The sequence below is a fragment of the Oncorhynchus tshawytscha genome, linkage group LG02 (assembly GCF_018296145.1).
Source record: "Oncorhynchus tshawytscha isolate Ot180627B linkage group LG02, Otsh_v2.0, whole genome shotgun sequence".
Classification (NCBI taxonomy): Eukaryota; Metazoa; Chordata; class Actinopteri; order Salmoniformes; family Salmonidae; genus Oncorhynchus; species Oncorhynchus tshawytscha.
In genome coordinates, this window is record NC_056430.1 from 11313506 (window position 1) to 11332973 (window position 19468).

The following is a 19468-nucleotide window of genomic DNA, read 5'->3' on the forward strand; positions in this document are numbered from 1 at the left end:
ACAGTGCAGTAACACCTAGCAATACCTAGCAATACACACAACAGAACGAAATAGCAGAACGAGCAATGTCAGGAATATAAAACAGTATGTGGACACCCCTTCAAATGAGTGGATTCTGCTATTTCAGCCACACCCTTTGCTGACAAGTGTATAAAATCAAGCATACAACCATACAATCTCCATAGACAAAAATTGGCAGAAGAATGGCCTTATGGAAGAGCTCAGTGACTTTCAAACTGCCTCTGGAAGCATCGTCAGCACAATAACTGTTTGTCGGGAACATCATGAAATGGGTTTCCATGGCTGAGCAGCCACACAAAAAAGGCTAAAATCACCATGCACAATGCCAAGCGTCGGCTGGAGTGGGGTTAAGCTCACTGCCATTGGACTCTGGACCAGTGGAAATGCCTTCTCTGGAGTGATGAATCACGCTTCACCCTCTGGCAGTCCGACCGACGAATCTGTGTTTGGTGGATGTCAGGAGAACGCTACCTTCTCGCATGCATAGTGCCAACTGTAAAGTTTGGTGGAGGAGGAATAATGGTCTGGGGCTGTTTTTCATTGTTCGGGCTAGGCCTCAGTTCCAGTGAAGGGAAATTTTACACTACAACATACAATGACATTCTGGACGATTCTGTGCTTCCAACTTTGTGGCAACAGTTTGGGGAAGGCCCTTTCCTGTTTCAGCATGACAATGCCCCCATTCACAAAGCGAGGTCCATAAAGAAATGGTTTGTCAAGATCTGTGTGGAAGAACTTGACTGGCCTGCACAGAGCCCTGACCTCAACCCCATCGAACACCTTTGGGATTAATTGGAACGCAGACTGCGAGCCAGGCCTAATCACCCAACATCAGTGCCCAACCTCACTCAGCAATGTTCCAACATCTAGTAGAAAGCCTTCCCAGAAGAGTGGAGGCTGTTGTAGCAGAAAAAGGAGGGACCAACTCCATATTAATGTTCATGATTTTGGAGAGCAGGTTACATAGTTTTGGCCATGTATATAAACAAAATATAAACAAATAAATATAAAGGCAACATGTAAAGTGTTGGTTCCATGTTTCATGAGCTGAAATAAATGATCACAGAAATGTTCCATACGCACAAAAAATGTATTTCTCTCAAATTCTGGGAACAAATTTGTTTACATTCCCTGACAGGTGTGGCATATCAAGAAGCTGATTAAACAGCATGATCCTTACACAGGTGCACTTTGTGCTGGGGACAATAAAAGGCCACTCTAAAATGCACAGTTTTGTCACACTAAACAATGCCACAGACACCTCAGGTTTTGAGGGATCGTGTAATTGGCATGCTGACTGGCATCACTTTCTATCATAAGCCACCTCCCCAGTGGGTGGGCCTGGCTCCCCAGTGGGTGGGCCTGGCTCCCCAGTGGGTGGGCCTATGTACTCTCACTCTCCTATGCACCACCCATGGCTGGGCACCTGCCCAGTCATGTGAAATCTATAGGTTAGAGGCTAATGAATTTATTTAAATTTTCTGATTTCCTTATATGAACTGTAACTTAGTACAATTGTTGAATATACATGTTTGTTCAGGATAGTATTAGTGTGTGTAGATTTGAATCTAAAATGGATTAAATTAAAAAGTGTTCCTCATCAATCTACACACAATACCCCATAATGATAACCCAAAACAGGTTCTGAAATTTATGAAAAATAAAAAACAGAAATACCCTACTTATATAAATATTCAGACCCTTTGCTATGAGACTCAAAATTGAGTTCAGGTGCATCCTGTTTCCATTGATCGTCCTTGAGATGTTTCTACAACTTGATTGGAGTCCACCTGTGGTAAATTCAATTGATTAGACATGATTTGAAAAGGCACACACCTGTCTATAAGGTCCCACAGTTGACAGTGCATGTCAGAGCAAAAACCAAGACATGAGGTTGAAGGAATTGTCCGTAGAGCTCCGAGACAGGATTCTGTCGAGCCACAGATCTGGGGAAGGGTACTAACAAATTTCTGCAGGATTGAAGGTCCCAAAGAACACAGTGGCCTCCATCATTCTTAAATGGAAGAAGTTTGGAACCACCAAGACTCTTCCTAGAGCTGGCCACCCGGCTAAACTGAACAATTGGGAGAGAAGGGCCTTGGTCAGGGAGGTGACCAAGAACCCGATGGTCACTCTGACAGATCTCCAGAATTCCTCTGTGGAGATGGGAGAACCTTCCAGAACGACAACCATCTCTGCAGCACTTCACCAATCAGGCCTTTATGATAAGAGTGGGCAGGCGGAAGCCACTCCTCAGTAAAAGGCACATGACAGGCCACTTGGAGTTTGCCAAAAGGCACCTAAAGACTCTCAGATCATAAGAAACAATATTCTCTGGTCTGATGAAACCAAGATTGAACTTTCGCCTGAATGCCAAGTCTCATGTCTGGAAGAAAGCTGGCACCATCCCTATGGTGAAGCATGGTGGTGGCAGCATCATGCTGTGGGGATGTTTTTCAGCAGCAGGGACTGGGAGACTAGTCTGGATCAAGGGAAAGATGAACAGAGCAAAGTACTGAGAGATCCTTGATAAAAACCTGCTCCAGAGTGCTCAGGACCGTACACTGGGGTGAAGGTTCACCTTCCAACAGGACCACAACCCTAAGTACACAGCCAAGAAAAATGCAGGAGATGCTTCGGGACAAGTATCTGAATGTCCTTGATTGGCCCAGCCATATATATAATATAATTCTTAAATAATTCTTATATATATATATATATATATATTATATAAATAAAATGTATGGACAGTATAAGAATAGAAAAGGTGTGTACAGCAGTAGTTATATAGGAAGAGTCTTGACTAGAATACAGTATACACATAAAGTGGGTAAAACATTATGTAAACATTATTAAAGTGACCAGTGTTCCATGTCTATGTTAATAGGGCAGCAGCCTCTAAGGTGCAGGGTTGAGTAACCAGGTGGTAGCCGGCTAGTAACAGTGCCTAAGATTCAGGATTTGGGTTCTGGGTGGTAGCCGGCTAGTAACAGTGCCTATGATTCAGGGCAGGGTTTTGGGTGGAGGCCGGCTAGAGGGGAGTGTTTAACCGTCTGATGGCCTTGAGATAGAAGCTGTTAATCAATCTCTCTGTCCCAGCTTTGATGCACCTGTACTGTCTCCACTTTCTAGATGGTAGCGGGTTGAACAGGCCGTGGCTCGAGAGGCTGAGGTCCTTCTTGGTCTTCCTGTGACATCGGGTGTGTGCCCCCCGGTGATGTGTTGGGCTGACCGCACCACCCTCTGGAGAGCCCTGCGGCTGCAGACGGTGCAATTGCCGTACCAGGCGGCGAAACAGCCCGACAGGATAATCTCAATGGTGGATCTCTAGAAGTTTGTGATGGTCTTAGGGGCCGAGCCAAACCTCTTTAGCCTCCTGAGGTTGTAGAGGAGCTGTTGCATCTTCTTCACCACACTGTCAGTGTGGAGGGAACATTTCAGGTCCTCAATGATGTGCACACAGAGGAACTTGAAGCTCTTGACCCTCTACACTGCGGCTCCGTAGATGTGGATGGGAGCGTGCTCTCTCTGTTGTCTCCTGTCGTCCACGATCAGCTCCTTTATTTTGTTGACGTTGAGGGAGAGGTTATTTTCCTGGCACCACCTTGCCAGGGCCCTCACCTCCTCCCTGTAGGCTGTCTCCTCGTTGTTGGTAATATGGCCTACTAATGTTGTGTTGACAGCAAACTTGATGATTGAGTTGGAGATGTGAAGCAAATGTTTGCTGTGTGTGTGGACGTGTTTAACTATTCTTGTGGGGACCAAAAGTTAGGAGCTACGGTTAGTTTTAGAGTGAGGAGCTACGGTTAGTTTTAGAGTGAGGGTTAGGAGCTACGGTTAGTTTTAGAGTGAGGAGCTACGGTTAGTTTTAGAGTGAGGAGCTACGGTTAGTTTTAGAGTGAGGGTTAGGAGCTACGGTTAGTTTTAGAGTGAGGAGCTACGGTTAGTTTTAGAGTGAGGGGCTACGGTTAGTTTTAGAGTGAGGGTTAGGAGCTACGGTTAGTTTTAGAGTGAGGAGCTACGGTTAGTTTTAGAGTGAGGGGCTACGGTTAGTTTTAGAGTGAGGGGCTACGGTTAGTTTTAGAGTGAGGGTTAGGAGCTACGGTTAGTTTTAGAGTGAGGGGCTACGGTTAGTTTTAGAGTGAGGGTTAGGAGCTACGGTTAGTTTTAGAGTGAGGGTTAGGAGCTACGGTTAGTTTTAGAGTGAGGGTTAGGAGCTACGGTTAGTTTTAGAGTGAGGGTTAGGAGCTACGGTTAGTTTTAGAGTGAGGGTTAGGAGCTACGGTTAGTTTTAGAGTGAGGGTTAGTGAGCTACGGTTAGTTTTAGAGTGAGGGTTAGGAGCTACGGTTAGTTTTAGAGTGAGGGTTAGGAGCTACGGTTAGTTTTAGAGTGAGGGTTAGGAGCTACGGTTAGTTTTAGAGTGAGGGTTAGGAGCTACGGTTAGTTTTAGAGTGAGGGTTAGTGAGCTACGGTTAGTTTTAGAGTGAGGGTTAGGAGCTACGGTTAGTTTTAGAGTGAGGGTTAGGAGCTACGGTTAGTTTTAGAGTGAGGAGCTACGGTTAGTTTTAGAGTGAGGGTTAGTGAGCTACGGTTAGTTTTAGAGTGAGGGTTAGGAGCTACGGTTAGTTTTAGAGTGAGGGTTAGGAGCTACGGTTAGTTTTAGAGTGAGGGTTAGGAGCTACGGTTAGTTTTAGAGTGAGGGTTAGGAGCTACGGTTAGTTTTAGAGTGAGGGTTAGGAGCTACGGTTAGTTTTAGAGTGAGGGTTAGGAGCTACGGTTAGTTTTAGAGTGAGGAGCTACGGTTAGTTTTAGAGTGAGGAGCTACGGTTAGTTTTAGAGTGAGGAGCTACGGTTAGTTTTAGAGTGAGGGGCTACGGTTAGTTTTAGAGTGAGGAGCTACGGTTAGTTTTAGAGTGAGGGTTAGGAGCTGGGTTAAGGTTTTTTGTTTTTTGTTTAGGGTTAAGAGTACAGGTTAGGGTACTAGGTTTTGAATGGGACTGCATTATGTGTGAGGCTGTTAACACATAGGGAAAGTGATGAATGAACTCTGAACAGGAAAATCATCCAGAATGCAATTAGAGAGAGAGGCCTAGGAGAGAGAAAAAGACATGGGGAGAGTGTGTGAGCAGAGCGAGTATGCAGGCAGAGTGTGAGCAGAGCGAGTATGCAGGCAGTGTGTGAGCAGAGCGAGTATGCAGGCAGAGTGTGAGCAGAGCATGCAGGCAGTGTGTGGGTGACTAGAGAGGGGGGGAGAAAAGGAGACATCGTGCCAGACCCAGTGTGCCCCCTTCTAGAGAAAGGGACTGCGGTGGGTGGGTTTCATAACAACACGACTCCACACCGCCCACGCAGGGCAGTGACCGCTGCGATTGGTGGACTCCAGCCAAAGCAAACAGTGATTGGCCGACTCAGGCTTTCCAAAAAAGCATAACCAACCGTGTAACCAGGCAACAGTGGGGAAATCAGCTCAAAGAATAACCGGGTCAAGAGCTGCGTCAGGTAGATCAGTGTTTTGTACTGTTACCTCACCCTGCTGCTGAGAGAGTTACCTCACCCTGCTGCTGAGAGAGTTACCTCACCCTGCTGCTGAGAGAGTTACCTCACCCTGCTGCTGAGAGAGTTACCTCACCCTGCTGCTGAGAGAGTTACCTCACCCTGCTGCTGAGAGAGTTACCTCACCCTGCTGCTGAGAGAGTTACCTCACCCTGCTGCTGAGAGAGTTACCTCACCCTGCTGCTGAGAGAGTTACCTCACCCTGCTGCTGAGAGAGTTACCTCACCCTGCTGCTGAGAGAGTTACCTCACCCTGCTGCTGAGAGAGTTACCTCAAAGCACGGCTTTAACAGGGCTGAGGAGGCTTTGTCGGTTCTAGTGATTGTGGTTCTATGGATGTGACACGGATCTGTTGACGGCTGAGAGAAGCTGCACTGTTAGAAGCTAGAGGATCATGTATCAGCTCTGAGAGAAGCTGCACTGTTAGAAGCTAGAGGATCATGTATCAGCTCTGAGAGAAGCTGCACTGTTAGAAGCTAGAGGATCATGTATCAGCTCTGAGAGAAGCTGCACTGTTAGAAGCTAGAGGATCATGTATCAGCTCTGAGAGAAGCTGCACTGTTAGAAGCTAGAGGATCATGTATCAGCTCTGAGAGAAGCTGCACTGTTAGAAGCTAGAGGATCATGTATCAGCTCTGAGAGAAGCTGCACTGTTAGAAGCTAGAGGATCATGTATCAGCTCTGAGAGAAGCTGCACTGTTAGAAGCTAGAGGATCATGTATCAGCTCTGAGAGAAGCTGCACTGTTAGAAGCTAGAGGATCATGTAACAGCTCAGAGTTAAGCTACACTGTTAGAAGCTAGAGGATCATGTAACAAACTTGTTACAAAGACATCTTACACTTGACCCCCTTCACACAGACACTCAGGTGCACACACACTTCTCCACCTGCTCTTTAGTTTAAGAGACAGCGATCAATAGCCTTTTTATAGAACACAGACATTCAGTACCACAGTCAGATACAACTCCTCTCACTCTTGAGGTCAGGTCAGCTTGCTCAAGAGTGAAGGCATGTCCACTCGTGCAAGCACGTGCACACGCACACGACAGATTTCCCCCCGAAATCTCGGTTGGACTCTTGGAAGGCTCAAAATGGGATTCATGAAAACCTGGGAACTTTGGAAAAGTTTCTAGAATTTCTTCACCCCAGTGATGGATCAGTAAAAGGTAATGGAGGGGTTAACTCATACGTCTGTGTGTGTGTGTGTGTTGGGGTTAACTCACATTCTCGTGTTTCATGTGTTTCAGGAGCCTTAGTTCTCTGTAGGTCCTCTTAGCGTGGATAATTGACTGGAACGGCCTGGACAGCTTCTTCACCGCCATCTTCTGCCCAGACTTCACATCATACGACGAGCTGAAGTATTGAAGAGCGCACACACACACACACACACACACACACACACACACACACACACGATACCTTACGACATGGTAATGACAACATTCATATCAGTCCTGATATCACATGAAATTCCTGTTATCACATTCATGACATGTTGTACATCAATAATTCAACACTAACATTGCTTTTATTCCGCTACTTTCAACCAAACTTTTAATTCAACATTGATGTAATATTGTGTGAAGAGGCGCTGTAAACATGGGACCTGGAGAGGTCACGCCCAGAAATATGCTCCTTTTATTCTCTGTCCCCAACGCACTAGACGACCAGTCCGTATAGTCTTTAGCCATACCCTTATCCTACTCTGTTCCTCTGGTGATGTAGAGGTTAACCCAGGCCCTGTAGCCCCCAGTTCCACCCCTATTCCCTAGGCGCTATCATTTGTTGACTTCTGTAACCATAAAAGCCCTGGTTTCATGCATGTTAACATCAGAAGCCTCCTCCCTAAGTTTGTTTTACTCACTGCTTTAGCACACTCTGCCAACCCTGATGTCCTAGCCGTGTCTGAATCCTGGCTTAGGATGGCCACCAAAAATTCTAAAATTTCCATCCAACTACAACATTTTCCCCCAAGATAGAACTGCCAAAGGGGGTGGAGTTGCAATCTACTGCAGAGACAGCCTGCAGAGTTCTGTCATGCTATCCAGGTCTATGCCCAAACGGTTCGAACTTCTACTTTTAAAAACCCATCTCTCCAGAAATAAGTCTCTCACTGTTGCCGCTTGTTATAGACCCCCCTCAGCCCCCAGCTGTGCCCTAGACACCATATGTGAATTAATTGCCCCCCATTTATCTTAAGAGTTTGTACTGTTAGGTGACCTAAACTGGGATATGCTTAACACCCCGGCCGTCCTACAGTCTAAGCTAGATACCCTCAATCTCACACAAATGATCAAGGAACCTACCAAGTGCAACGCTAAATCCGTAAAAACAGTCACCCTCATAGATAGATATAAAAGAGCTTTCCTCACCAGCTTACATAAGCATGCCCCATTCAAAAATGTAGAACTAAGAACAGATAGCTCTTGGTTCACTCCAGACTTGACTGCCCTTGAACAGGACAAAAACATACTGTGCAGCCGTCTTCATCGACCTGGCCAAGGCTTTTGACTCACTGCTTTCTTATCGGCAGACTCAATAGCCTAGGTTTCTCAAATGACTGCCTCGCCTGGTTCACCAACTACTTCTCAGACTAAGTTCAGTGTGACCAATCGGAGGGCATGTTGTCCGGACCTCTGGCAGTCTCTATGGGGTGCCACAGGGTTCAATTCTCGGGCCGACTCATTTCTCTGTATATATATCAATGGGGTCGCTCTTGCTGTTGGTGATTCTCTGATCCACCTCTACACAGACGACACCATTCTGTATACGTCTGGCCCTTCTTTGGTCACTGTGTTAACTAACTTCCAGACGAGCTTCAATGCCATACAACTCTCCTTCCGCTGCCTCCAACTGCTCTTAAATGCAAGTAAAACTAAATGCTCTTCAACCGATCTCTTCCCTCACCAGCCCGCCCGTCCAGCATCACTACTCTGGACGGTTCTGATTTAGAATATGTGGAAAACTACAAATACCTAGGTGTCTGGTTAGACTGTAAACTCTCCTAGCCTCCAACACTCTACTCAGCAAATTGGATGTAGTCTATCACAGTGTCAACCGTTTTGTCACCAAAGCCCCATATACTACCCACCACTGCGACCTGTATGCTCTCGGTGGCTGGCCCTCGCTTCATATTTGTTGCCTAACCCACTGGCTCCAAGTCATCTATAAGTCTTTGCTAGGTAAAGCCCCGCCTTATCTCAGCTCACTGGTCACCATAGCAATACCCACCCATAGCACGCGCTCCAGCAGGTATATTTCACTGGTCGTCCCCAAAGCCAACTCCTCGTTTGGCCGCCTTTCCTTCCAGTTCTTTGCTGCCAATGACTGGAATGAACTGCAAAAATCACTGAAGCTGGAGTCTTACATCTCCCTCTCTAACTTTAAGCACCAGCTGTCAGAGCAACTTATTGATCATTGTACCTGTACATAGCCCATCTGTAAATAGCCCATCCAACTACCTCATCCCCATATTGTTATTTTTTTTTTTGCTCCTTTACACCCGTGTCTCTACTTGAACATTCATCTTCTGCACATCTATCACTCCAGTGTTTGATTGCGAAATAATTACAATTTAGCAACTATGGCCTATTTATTGCCTTACCTCCCTAATCTTACCTCATTTGCACACACTGTATATAGATTTTTCTATTGTGTTATTGACTGTACATTTGTTTATCCCATGTGTAACTATGTGTTATTTGTGTCGCACTGCTTTGATTCATCTTGGCCAGGTCGCAGTTGTAAATGAGAACTTGTTCTCAACTGGCCTACCTGGTTAAATAAACATGAGACCTGGAGAGGTGCTGTACACAGTTTCTCAAAACTCCCCTGATTTCTCCCCTTCTACCACCTACACAGTCTCTTCCCCAACCCATCTCCCGACTGATCTTGGAAACAATAATGGGTCTCCCTACTAGGTTGCCATGGCAGCAGGAGCTGGAGTGGTCAGAATTCTGTGAAATGTTTTTTCCAGGAAGTCGTAAGTAGGGCAGTAGTTGTAACATTCAGAGTGCCTTAAACACCATAAACACACTTTTACCGCACACTAGAGCAAACAAACATTGGCTACAAAACCCAGGCAACAACATTTTAGGGAATCATACTCCGGTAGGCCAGGAGAGAGATATGTTTCTGGCTGGTTGCTGGTCATTGACCCTTTCCTAATTCTGTTCTGCTTATGGCCTATATTCATGGAGGCTCGTTATTGCACTTAGTTTCATCATAGGGTAATGAGATCGTACGTCCAGACCGGCCTGTTAGTTCTGCAGATTGCCTACTGCTTTGTAGCTGGATGGTGTCCTGTGTGTGTGTGTGTTTGTGTCAGACTCTCAGCATTGTTGTCTGTGTCCTGCAGTCTCCTCAGCCATTAAGCAGGCTAAAGAAGGCAGTGCCACTCAGCCAGGGCCTGCATGCAGTGAAACACCAAACGCTCCTCATGTTAGATTATCTGAGATGGTTGATCATGTTGTATGTTTCAAAGAACATGTCTGACCATCTGTAGGGGAGATTCTTGGGGCAACCTTTGCCCTTCCAACTGACAGATGAGATACAACATGGTCTATCAACACATGGTTTTAGTATATGTTAACAGCTAATACAGCTGCTGCACCCTTCTCATAACAATCCCATCAGCTCCTGACCATCCGGTTCCTATAGCAGCTGAATGTTAACAGATTACAGCACCACTGTAACAGAAAATACAGTGATGTCACTATCCATGGGGAGCCAGAGCTGACCATCTGGCAGTCAGAGTCTCTAGAAGCTCCTACTTTACTGGTCTCAATGGGGCCAATCATAACTTGCACCTAAGTCACATTTTTCACTCCCCTAGTCTCCCATTGACGGTGATGCCTTAGGATTTGCCCCTATGTTATGTTACTGTCTGCTAAGAGGTGGATGTGACCGATAGTGACTCCGCTTCATCACGACAGTGCTGAAACATCTGTCCAGTAACCAGGCTTGGCTGTAACACACGCGGGGCTTGGCTGTAACACACGCAGGGCTTGGCTGTAACACACGCGGGGCTTGGCTGTAACACACGCGGGGCTTGGCACACGGGGCGGGGCTTGGCTGTAACACACGCGGGGCTTGGCTGTAACACACGCGGGGCTTGGCTGTAACACACGCGGGGCTTGGCTGTAACACACGCGGGGCTTGGCTGTAACACACGCGGGGCTTGGCTGTAACACATGGGGCTTGGCTGTAACACACAGGGCTTGGCTGTGCTCCCTGCTACAGTAATTCCTCAGCATGTCCACACCCTGAGACTGAAACAGAGAGTACAGAGAGCAGAGGTTGAGTGGGTGTTAAACCTGCCCTGCCCATCTGAGTCTCTCTCACACACACACACACACACACACACACACACACACACACACACACACACACCTGATTTGTATCAGTGATATATTGGGGCAGTGACAGCTATGGCATATCTCCTGACAAACACTTTCCTATAAACTACCTCTCTATATGTACCATGTTGCCAAATGCAGACACTGTTGTGTTTCCCCTTCTAATACCAAGGAAGTTCCTACGAAGTAGTCTGACATGTATAGGGGCTGCTTTCTTTTCTGAGAGTAAACTTGCTACCACAACTACACACCCATGTGGTCATGTTCAAGAAAGCAGGCCTATCATCGGTTGTCTCGTCTCCACTGTTTAGTTTCCATAATGAATGCATGTGTGTTTGGGAAGCTTGGTTTTGTAGCTGGCTCTGAGGGATCTGTATACCATAGCTCTCCTCACTGTACCTACAGCCAACTAATGATTTACAACTTAACAGAATGATTTTATACATATACATTTCTATAACCTTTGAACTTTAAAAGGGGTGTCTTAAAGTAAGTGTATCAATATACAGTGTACAAAACATTAAGGACACCTGCTCTTTCCATGACAGACTGACCAGGTGAATCCAGGTGAAAGCTATGATCCCTTATTGATGCCACCTGTTTAAATCCACTTCAATCAGTGTAGATGAAGGGGAGGAGATGGGTTACAGAAGGATTTTTAAGGCTTGAGACAATTGAGACATGGATTGTGTATGTGTGCTACTTGAAGGCTGAATGGGCAAGACAAAATATTTAAGTGTCTTTGAACAGGGTATGGTAGTAGGTACCAGGCACACCGGTTTGTGTCAAGAACTGCAATGCTGCTGGGTTTGTCACACTCAACAGTTTCCTGTGTGTATCAAGAATGGTCCACCACCCAAAGGACATCCAGTCAAATTAACTGTGGGGAGCATTGGAGTCAACATGGGCCAGCATCCCTATGGAACGCTTTCAACACCTTGTAGAGTCCATGCCCTGACTAATTGAGGCTCTTCTGAAGACAGAAGTGTGGAGGGGGTGCAACTTAACATTAAGAAAGTGTTATGAATAACTCTGAACACTCTAATAAACTTGCATAGCCAACCAACCAATTCCTGGATGGCTTCCACCTTCTGAGAACAGATCAGGAATAAAGTGAGGTCTGAGATGGGAGTGGTTTTCTCAGGAAGACTTTGAGAGTGACAGATGGGGTCAAATCTAGCATGCTTAACATGATGATTTTACATTCCTCCAGCAGGCAGAGGTCAAACTGAGGCCTAGGGGGAGGGGGGGGGGGCAGCGGCAGGAACAAAGGCATACATACATTAACTCTGACTGGCGAGATGGTTGACTGGCTGAAAGGCTGGCATGCCCCGTTGTTGTGTTGTGCAGTCGTGCTGCGCATATGATAAGATCACTACAATGTGTTAAAGTGGTTCCTGGTATGTTAGATCACTCCAGGCGACGTGAGATCTGATCATCTGAGTAGCAGGACGGCAAAAAAGAAAACCTGGAACACAGCCACAGAGTGACTGACCAACAGTCTGGCAGGGCGACCAACTGACTGGACTGACCAACAGTCTGGCAGGGCGACCAACTGACTGGACTGACCAACAGTCTGGCAGGGCGACCGACTGACTGGACTGACCAACAGTCTGGCAGGGCGACCGACTGACTGGACTGACCAACAGTCTGGCAGGGCGACCAACTGACTGGACTGACCAACAGTCTGGCAGGGCGACCAACTGACTGGACTGACCAACAGTCTGGCAGGGCGACCGACTGACTGGACTGACCAACAGTCTGACTGACTGACCAACAGTCTGGCAGGGCGACCGACTGACTGGACTGACCAACAGTCTGGCAGGGCGACCGACTGAATGACTGGACTGACCAACAGTCTGGCAGGGCGACCGACTGAATGGACTGACCAACAGTCTGGCAGGGCGACCGACTGAATGACTGGACTGACCAACAGTCTGGCAGGGCGACCGACTGACTGAATGGACTGACCAACAGTCTGGCAGGGCGACCAAATGACTGACTGGACTGACCAACAGTCTGGCAGGGCGACCAACTGAATGGACTGACCAACAGTCTGGCAGGGCGACCGACTGATTGACAACTAACTGAGTGGAGACAGGACGACAGGAACTGACCCATGGAAGAAATTTAATGTTACATGCACACATACAGTGAAAAATGCCTTTCTTGCAAACTCAAACCCAACAATGCGATAATCAAATCAAACTTTGTCACATGCGCCAAATACAACAGGTATTTGTGAAAGGCTGACTGACAAGCCCTGAACCAACAAATGTAGTTCAAGAAAGAGTTAAGAAAATATTTACCAAATTAACTAAAGTAAAAAATAACAAAAAGTAACACAGTAAAATAACAATAAGGAGGCTATATACAGGGGGTATGGGTACTGAGTCAGTGTGCGGGGGTACAGGTTAGGAGGAGGCTATATACAGGGGGTATGGGTACTGAGTCAGTGTGCGGGGGTACAGGTTAGGAGGAGGCTATATACAGGGGTATGGGTACTGAGTCAGTGTGCGGGGTACAGGTTAGGAGGAGGCTATATACAGGGGGTATGGGTACTGAGTCAGTGTGCGGGGGTACAGGTTAGGAGGAGGCTATATACAGGGGTATGGGTACTGAGTCAGTGTGCGGGGTACAGGTTAGGAGGAGGCTATATACAGGGGGTATGGGTACTGAGTCAGTGTGCGGGGGTACAGGTTAGGAGGAGGCTATATACAGGGGGTATGGGTACTGAGTCAGTGTGCGGGGTACAGGTTAGGAGGAGGCTATATACAGGGGGTATGGGTACTGAGTCAGTGTGTGGGGGTACAGGTTAGGAGGAGGCTATATACAGGGGGTATGGGTACTGAGTCAGTGTGCGGGGGTACAGGTTAGGAGGAGGCTATATACAGGGGTATGGGTACTGAGTCAGTGTGCGGGGGTACAGGTTAGGAGGAGGCTATATACAGGGGTATGGGTACTGAGTCAGTGTGCGGGGGTACAGGTTAGGAGGAGGCTATATACAGGGGGTATGGGTACTGAGTCAGTGTGCGGGGGTACAGGTTAGGAGGAGGCTATATACAGGGGTATGGGTACTGAGTCAGTGTGCGGGGTACAGGTTAGGAGGAGGCTATATACAGGGGGTATGGGTACTGAGTCAGTGTGCGGGGTACAGGTTAGGAGGAGGCTATATACAGGGGTATGGGTACTGAGTCAGTGTGCGGGGGTACAGGTTAGGAGGAGGCTATATACAGGGGGTATGGGTACTGAGTCAGTGTGCGGGGGTACAGGTTAGGAGGAGGCTATATACAGGGGTATGGGTACTGAGTCAGTGTGCGGGGTACAGGTTAGGAGGAGGCTATATACAGGGGTATGGGTACTGAGTCAGTGTGCGGGGTACAGGTTAGGAGGAGGCTATATACAGGGGGTATGGGTACTGAGTCAGTGTGCGGGGGTACAGGTTAGGAGGAGGCTATATACAGGGGGTATGGGTACTGAGTCAGTGTGCGGGGGTACAGGTTAGGAGGAGGCTATATACAGGGGGTATGGGTACTGAGTCAGTGTGCGGGGGTACAGGTTAGGAGGAGGCTATATACAGGGGGTATGGGTACTGAGTCAGTGTGCGGGGGTACAGTTTAGGAGGAGGCTATATACAGGGGGTATGGGTACTGAGTCAGTGTGCGGGGGTACAGGTTAGGAGGAGGCTATATACAGGGGTATGGGTACTGAGTCAGTGTGCGGGGTACAGGTTAGGAGGAGGCTATATACAGGGGTATGGGTACTGAGTCAGTGTGCGGGGTACAGGTTAGGAGGAGGCTATATACAGGGGGTATGGGTACTGAGTCAGTGTGCGGGGTACAGGTTAGGAGGAGGCTATATACAGGGGGTATGGGTACTGAGTCAGTGTGCGGGGTACAGGTTAGGAGGAGGCTATATACAGGGGTATGGGTACTGAGTCAGTGTGCGGGGTACAGGTTAGGAGGAGGCTATATACAGGGGGTATGGGTACTGAGTCAGTGTGCGGGGTACAGGTTAGGAGGAGGCTATATACAGGGGGTATGGGTACTGAGTCAGTGTGCGGGGTACAGGTTAGGGCGGCTATATACAGGGGTATGGGTACTGAGTCAGTGTGCGGGGTACAGGTTAGGAGGAGGAGGCTATATACAGGGGTATGGGTACTGAGTCAGTGTGCGGGGGTACAGGTTAGGAGGAGGCTATATACAGGGGGTATGGGTACTGAGTCAGTGTGCGGGGTACAGGTTAGGAGGAGGCTATATACAGGGGTATGGGTACTGAGTCAGTGTGCGGGGTACAGGTTAGGAGTAGGCTATATACAGGGGTATGGGTACTGAGTCAGTGTGCGGGGGTACAGGTTAGGAGTAGGCTATATACAGGGGTATGGGTACTGAGTCAGTGTGCGGGGTACAGGTTAGGAGGAGGCTATATACAGGGGTATGGGTACTGAGTCAGTGTGCTGGGGTACAGGTTAGGAGGAGGCTATATACAGGGGTATGGGTACTGAGTCAGTGTGCGGGGGTACAGGTTAGGAGGAGGCTATATACAGGGGTATGGGTACTGAGTCAGTGTGCGGGGGTACAGGTTAGGAGGAGGCTATATACAGGGGTATGGGTACTGAGTCAGTGTGCGGGGGTACAGGTTAGGAGGAGGCTATATACAGGGGGTATGGGTACTGAGTCAGTGTGCGGGGGTACAGGTTAGGAGGAGGCTATATACAGGGGGTATGGGTACTGAGTCAGTGTGCGGGGTACAGGTTAGGAGGAGGCTATATACAGGGGGTATGGGTACTGAGTCAGTGTGCGGGGGTACAGTTTAGGAGGAGGCTATATACAGGGGTATGGGTACTGAGTCAGTGTGCGGGGGTACAGGTTAGGAGGAGGCTATATACAGGGGGTATGGGTACTGAGTCAGTGTGCGGGGGTACAGGTTAGGAGGAGGCTATATACAGGGGTATGGGTACTGAGTCAGTGTGCGGGGTACAGGTTAGGAGGAGGCTATATACAGGGGGTATGGGTACTGAGTCAGTGTGCGGGGTACAGGTTAGGAGGAGGCTATATACAGGGGGTATGGGTACTGAGTCAGTGTGCGGGGGTACAGGTTAGGAGGAGGCTATATACAGGGGTATGGGTACTGAGTCAGTGTGCGGGGGTACAGGTTAGGAGGAGGCTATATACAGGGGTATGGGTACTGAGTCAGTGTGCGGGGGTACAGGTTAGTTGAGGTAATGTGTACATGTAGGAAGGGGTGAAGTGACTATGCATAGATAATAAACAGGGAGTAGCAGCAGTGTAAAAATAAGTGTGTGTGTGTTGGGGGGGGTCTATGTAAATAGTCTGAGTGGCCATTTGATTAATTGTTCAGCAGTCTTCTGGCTTGGGGGGTAGAAGCTGTGAGGCATTGCAAGCTGTGCCACTAGAGATTCTGGATTTGAGTCCAGGCTCTGTCGCAGCCGGAAGAGCCATTTGGTGGCGCACAATTGGCCCAGCGCCGTGCGGGTTACTGGAGGGTTACGCCGGCAGGGAGTCCTTGGCCCATCGGACACTAGCGACTCCTGTGGTGGGCCGGGCACAGTGCACGCTGACACGGTCGCCAGGTGTATGGTGTTTCCTCCGGCACATTGGTGCGGCTGGTTAAGTGAGCATTGTGTTTCGACCTTCGCCTCTCCCGAGTCCATACAGGAGTTGCAGCGATGAGACGAGACTGTAACTACCAATTGGATACCACGACATTGGGGAGAAAAAGGGGTCAAATGAAAGAAGAAGCTGTTAAGGAGCCTTTTGGTCCTAGACTTGGCGCTCTGGTACCGCTTGCCTTGTGGTAGCAGAGCCTTGTGGTAGCAGAGCCTTGTGGTAGCAGCAGTATTATGGCTTGGGGGTAGAAGCTGTTAAGGAGCCTTTTGGTCCTAGACATGGCGCTCTGGTACCGCTTGCCTTGTGGTAGCAGAGCCTTGTGGTAGCAGAGCCTTGTGGTAGCAGCAGTATTATGGCTTGGGGGTAGAAGCTGTTAAGGAGCCTTTTGGTCCTAGACATGGCGCTCTGGTACCGCTTGCCTTGTGGTAGCAGAGCCTTGTGGTAGCACCAGTATTATAGCTTGGGGGTAGAAGCTGTTAAGGAGCCTTTTGGTCCTAGACTTGGCGCTCTGGTACCGCTTGCCTTGTGGTAGCAGAGCCTTGTGGTAGCAGAGCCTTGTGGTAGCAGAGCCTTGTGGTAGCAGAGCCTTGTGGTAGCACCAGTATTATAGCTTGGGGGTAGAAGCTGTTAAGGAGCCTTTTGGTCCTAGACTTGGCGCTCTAGTACCGCTTGCCGTATAACAATGTAATACTAAATATAACAAGGTAGAATAAAACACACCAGATTTAAAAATAAGAACACAAAGTATGTAAGCATACTTTATACAGGGTCAGTTTCAGTAGCATATTTACAATGTGCAGGGATATTGGTTAATATGTATAGAGGCAAGGTGACTCGGCATCAGGATATATGATAAACAGAACACCATGATGATTGTATGCGAGTGGGTGTGTGTAGAGTCAGTATAAATGTTGGTGCATATTATGTGTGTGTGAGCAAATGATGGAGTGAGTGTTTGTGTGTATGAGTGAGTGCGCAGGGCCGTGTGAGTGCGCAGGGCCGTGTGAGTGCGTAAGGCCGTGTGAGTGCGCAGGGCCGTGTGAGTGCGTAAGGCCGTGTGAGTGCGTAAGGCCGTGTGAGTGCGTAAGGCCGTGTGAGTGCGCAAGGCCGTGTGAGTGCGCAAGGCCGTGTGAGTGCGCAAGGCCGTGTGAGTGCGTAAGGCCGTGTGAGGTGTGCACAAAGACTAATAAAGTACCAAGGTCAACTCAGATAGTCTCTGTAGCCATTTGTTAGCTATTTAGTAGCCTTATGGCTTGGGGATAGAAGTTGTTCAGGAGCCTGTTGGCGTCAGACTTAATACACCGGTACCGCTTGCCGTGCGGAAGCAGAGAGAACAGTCTGTGGCTTGGGTGACTGGAGTCTAACGATTTTCCCCAGGCCTTCCTTTCACACCACCTGATATAGAGGTCCTGGATGAGGCAGGGAGCTCAGCCCCATTGACCTACTGGGCTGTCTGCACTCCCCTCTGTAGTGCCATGCGATCGAGGGCGGTGTTATTGCCATACCAAGCGGTGATGCAGCCAGTCAAAATGCTCTCAGTGGTGTAGCTGGATAACCTTTTGAGGATTTGAGGGCCCAAGCCAAAACTTTTCAACCTCCTGAGGGGGAAGAAGCATGGTCACACCTTCTGTGCGCCTGGATCCTTTTAAGTTCTTATTGATTTGAACAGCCAAGACAACTGGGAGGAGGTAGAGTTAGTCTATTAATACCTCACTACTCTCCCATTATACTGTTTCCTACTGCCTCTCTCACCACTGCATTAAATCAGTATACATCTGCTGTGTCCAGGAGAGCAGAGAGATGCAGCAGGTCATCCATATGTGGTTATCATACGGAGAGAGACATTCTGAGGTTAGCTAACCTAACATTAAATTAAGCCTTGCAGCTACCCTTACCACTAGCCCTAAACATCTCATATATTTGCTAATCAGTTCAGTTGCTTCTCACTTTCTGATGATAAATCACCCTTAACATAGTCCTTTATAGAATGACCACCCAGTGACAGACGGTCAAAGCATCATTCTCCAACTGAAAGCAAAATGAGACATCTGCAGCTGCTACTGTACAAAACAACCCAGTAGTGACACACACACTTATCCTGTCCAGAAGAGAAAACAACTATTCTCGAAGGGCACGAGGATTAAGTAATAATAGTACATATAATAATGAGGTCTTCTTGTCAAAGGGACATTGAATAGGATGACTAAACTAAATCAGTGCTGAGGAGTGTAGGCTACCTAAGCTTGAGGCTATGACTCATCCCTGTAGACACAATGGGTAATTATGACATCATTCTAGAATCCCCCCCAAAGTCTGAGCCAAATGTTTCTTAAAATGTTGTATTACTATTGGACATCAACGACTAAAAACACCAGGAAATCAGCTCCAAGTCATTTTAATTTAGGAAATCTTGTCAAGTATTCCCACGCATAACAGGGTGACTTGATTGTATACACATGTAAGCCTCTGCCCGAATACCATGTGACTTACTGTCAGTCACACACACTGCTGGCTTGGAGTGGTGTACTAGAACGGACATGCATGGATGTTAAAGGAGGCAAAGGGCTATTGGGCACAGGGGTGATATAACTAGAAGCTTAAGTTCAGTTTCAGTCACTTTAAGCTTACATACAGGCGCAAAGCACAATGAATTAGCCAAGATCAAGAAACATAATGTGGGACAAATCTAATAGCCTATGTATAGCTTGTAAAAACCATGCAGAAAATGTTGTTCCATTTAGAACACTAATCATTTTTATGACCCTAGTCATTTAGCAGACGCTCTTATATGGAACAATTTACAGGAGCAATTAGGGTTAAGTGCCATGCTCAAAGAGCACGCACATTGGCAGATTTGTCATCAAGTCGGCTCGGGGATTCGAACCAGCAAGATACAGACGTCACAGT

The 19468-nt window shown here is 47.8% G+C and overlaps 1 protein-coding gene across 1 annotated transcript in view; it reads right to left on the reverse strand.

The window, feature by feature from the left end:
* The window catches only part of LOC112221833 (mitogen-activated protein kinase 14A), a 43480-nt gene that overhangs the window by 22803 nt on the left and 1209 nt on the right, over positions 1-19468 (reverse strand). The window contains exon 2 of the mRNA XM_024384207.2: positions 6798-6927. Coding sequence (XP_024239975.2) covers positions 6798-6927 — 130 coding nt within the window. The remainder of the gene's footprint in view (positions 1-6797; positions 6928-19468) is intronic.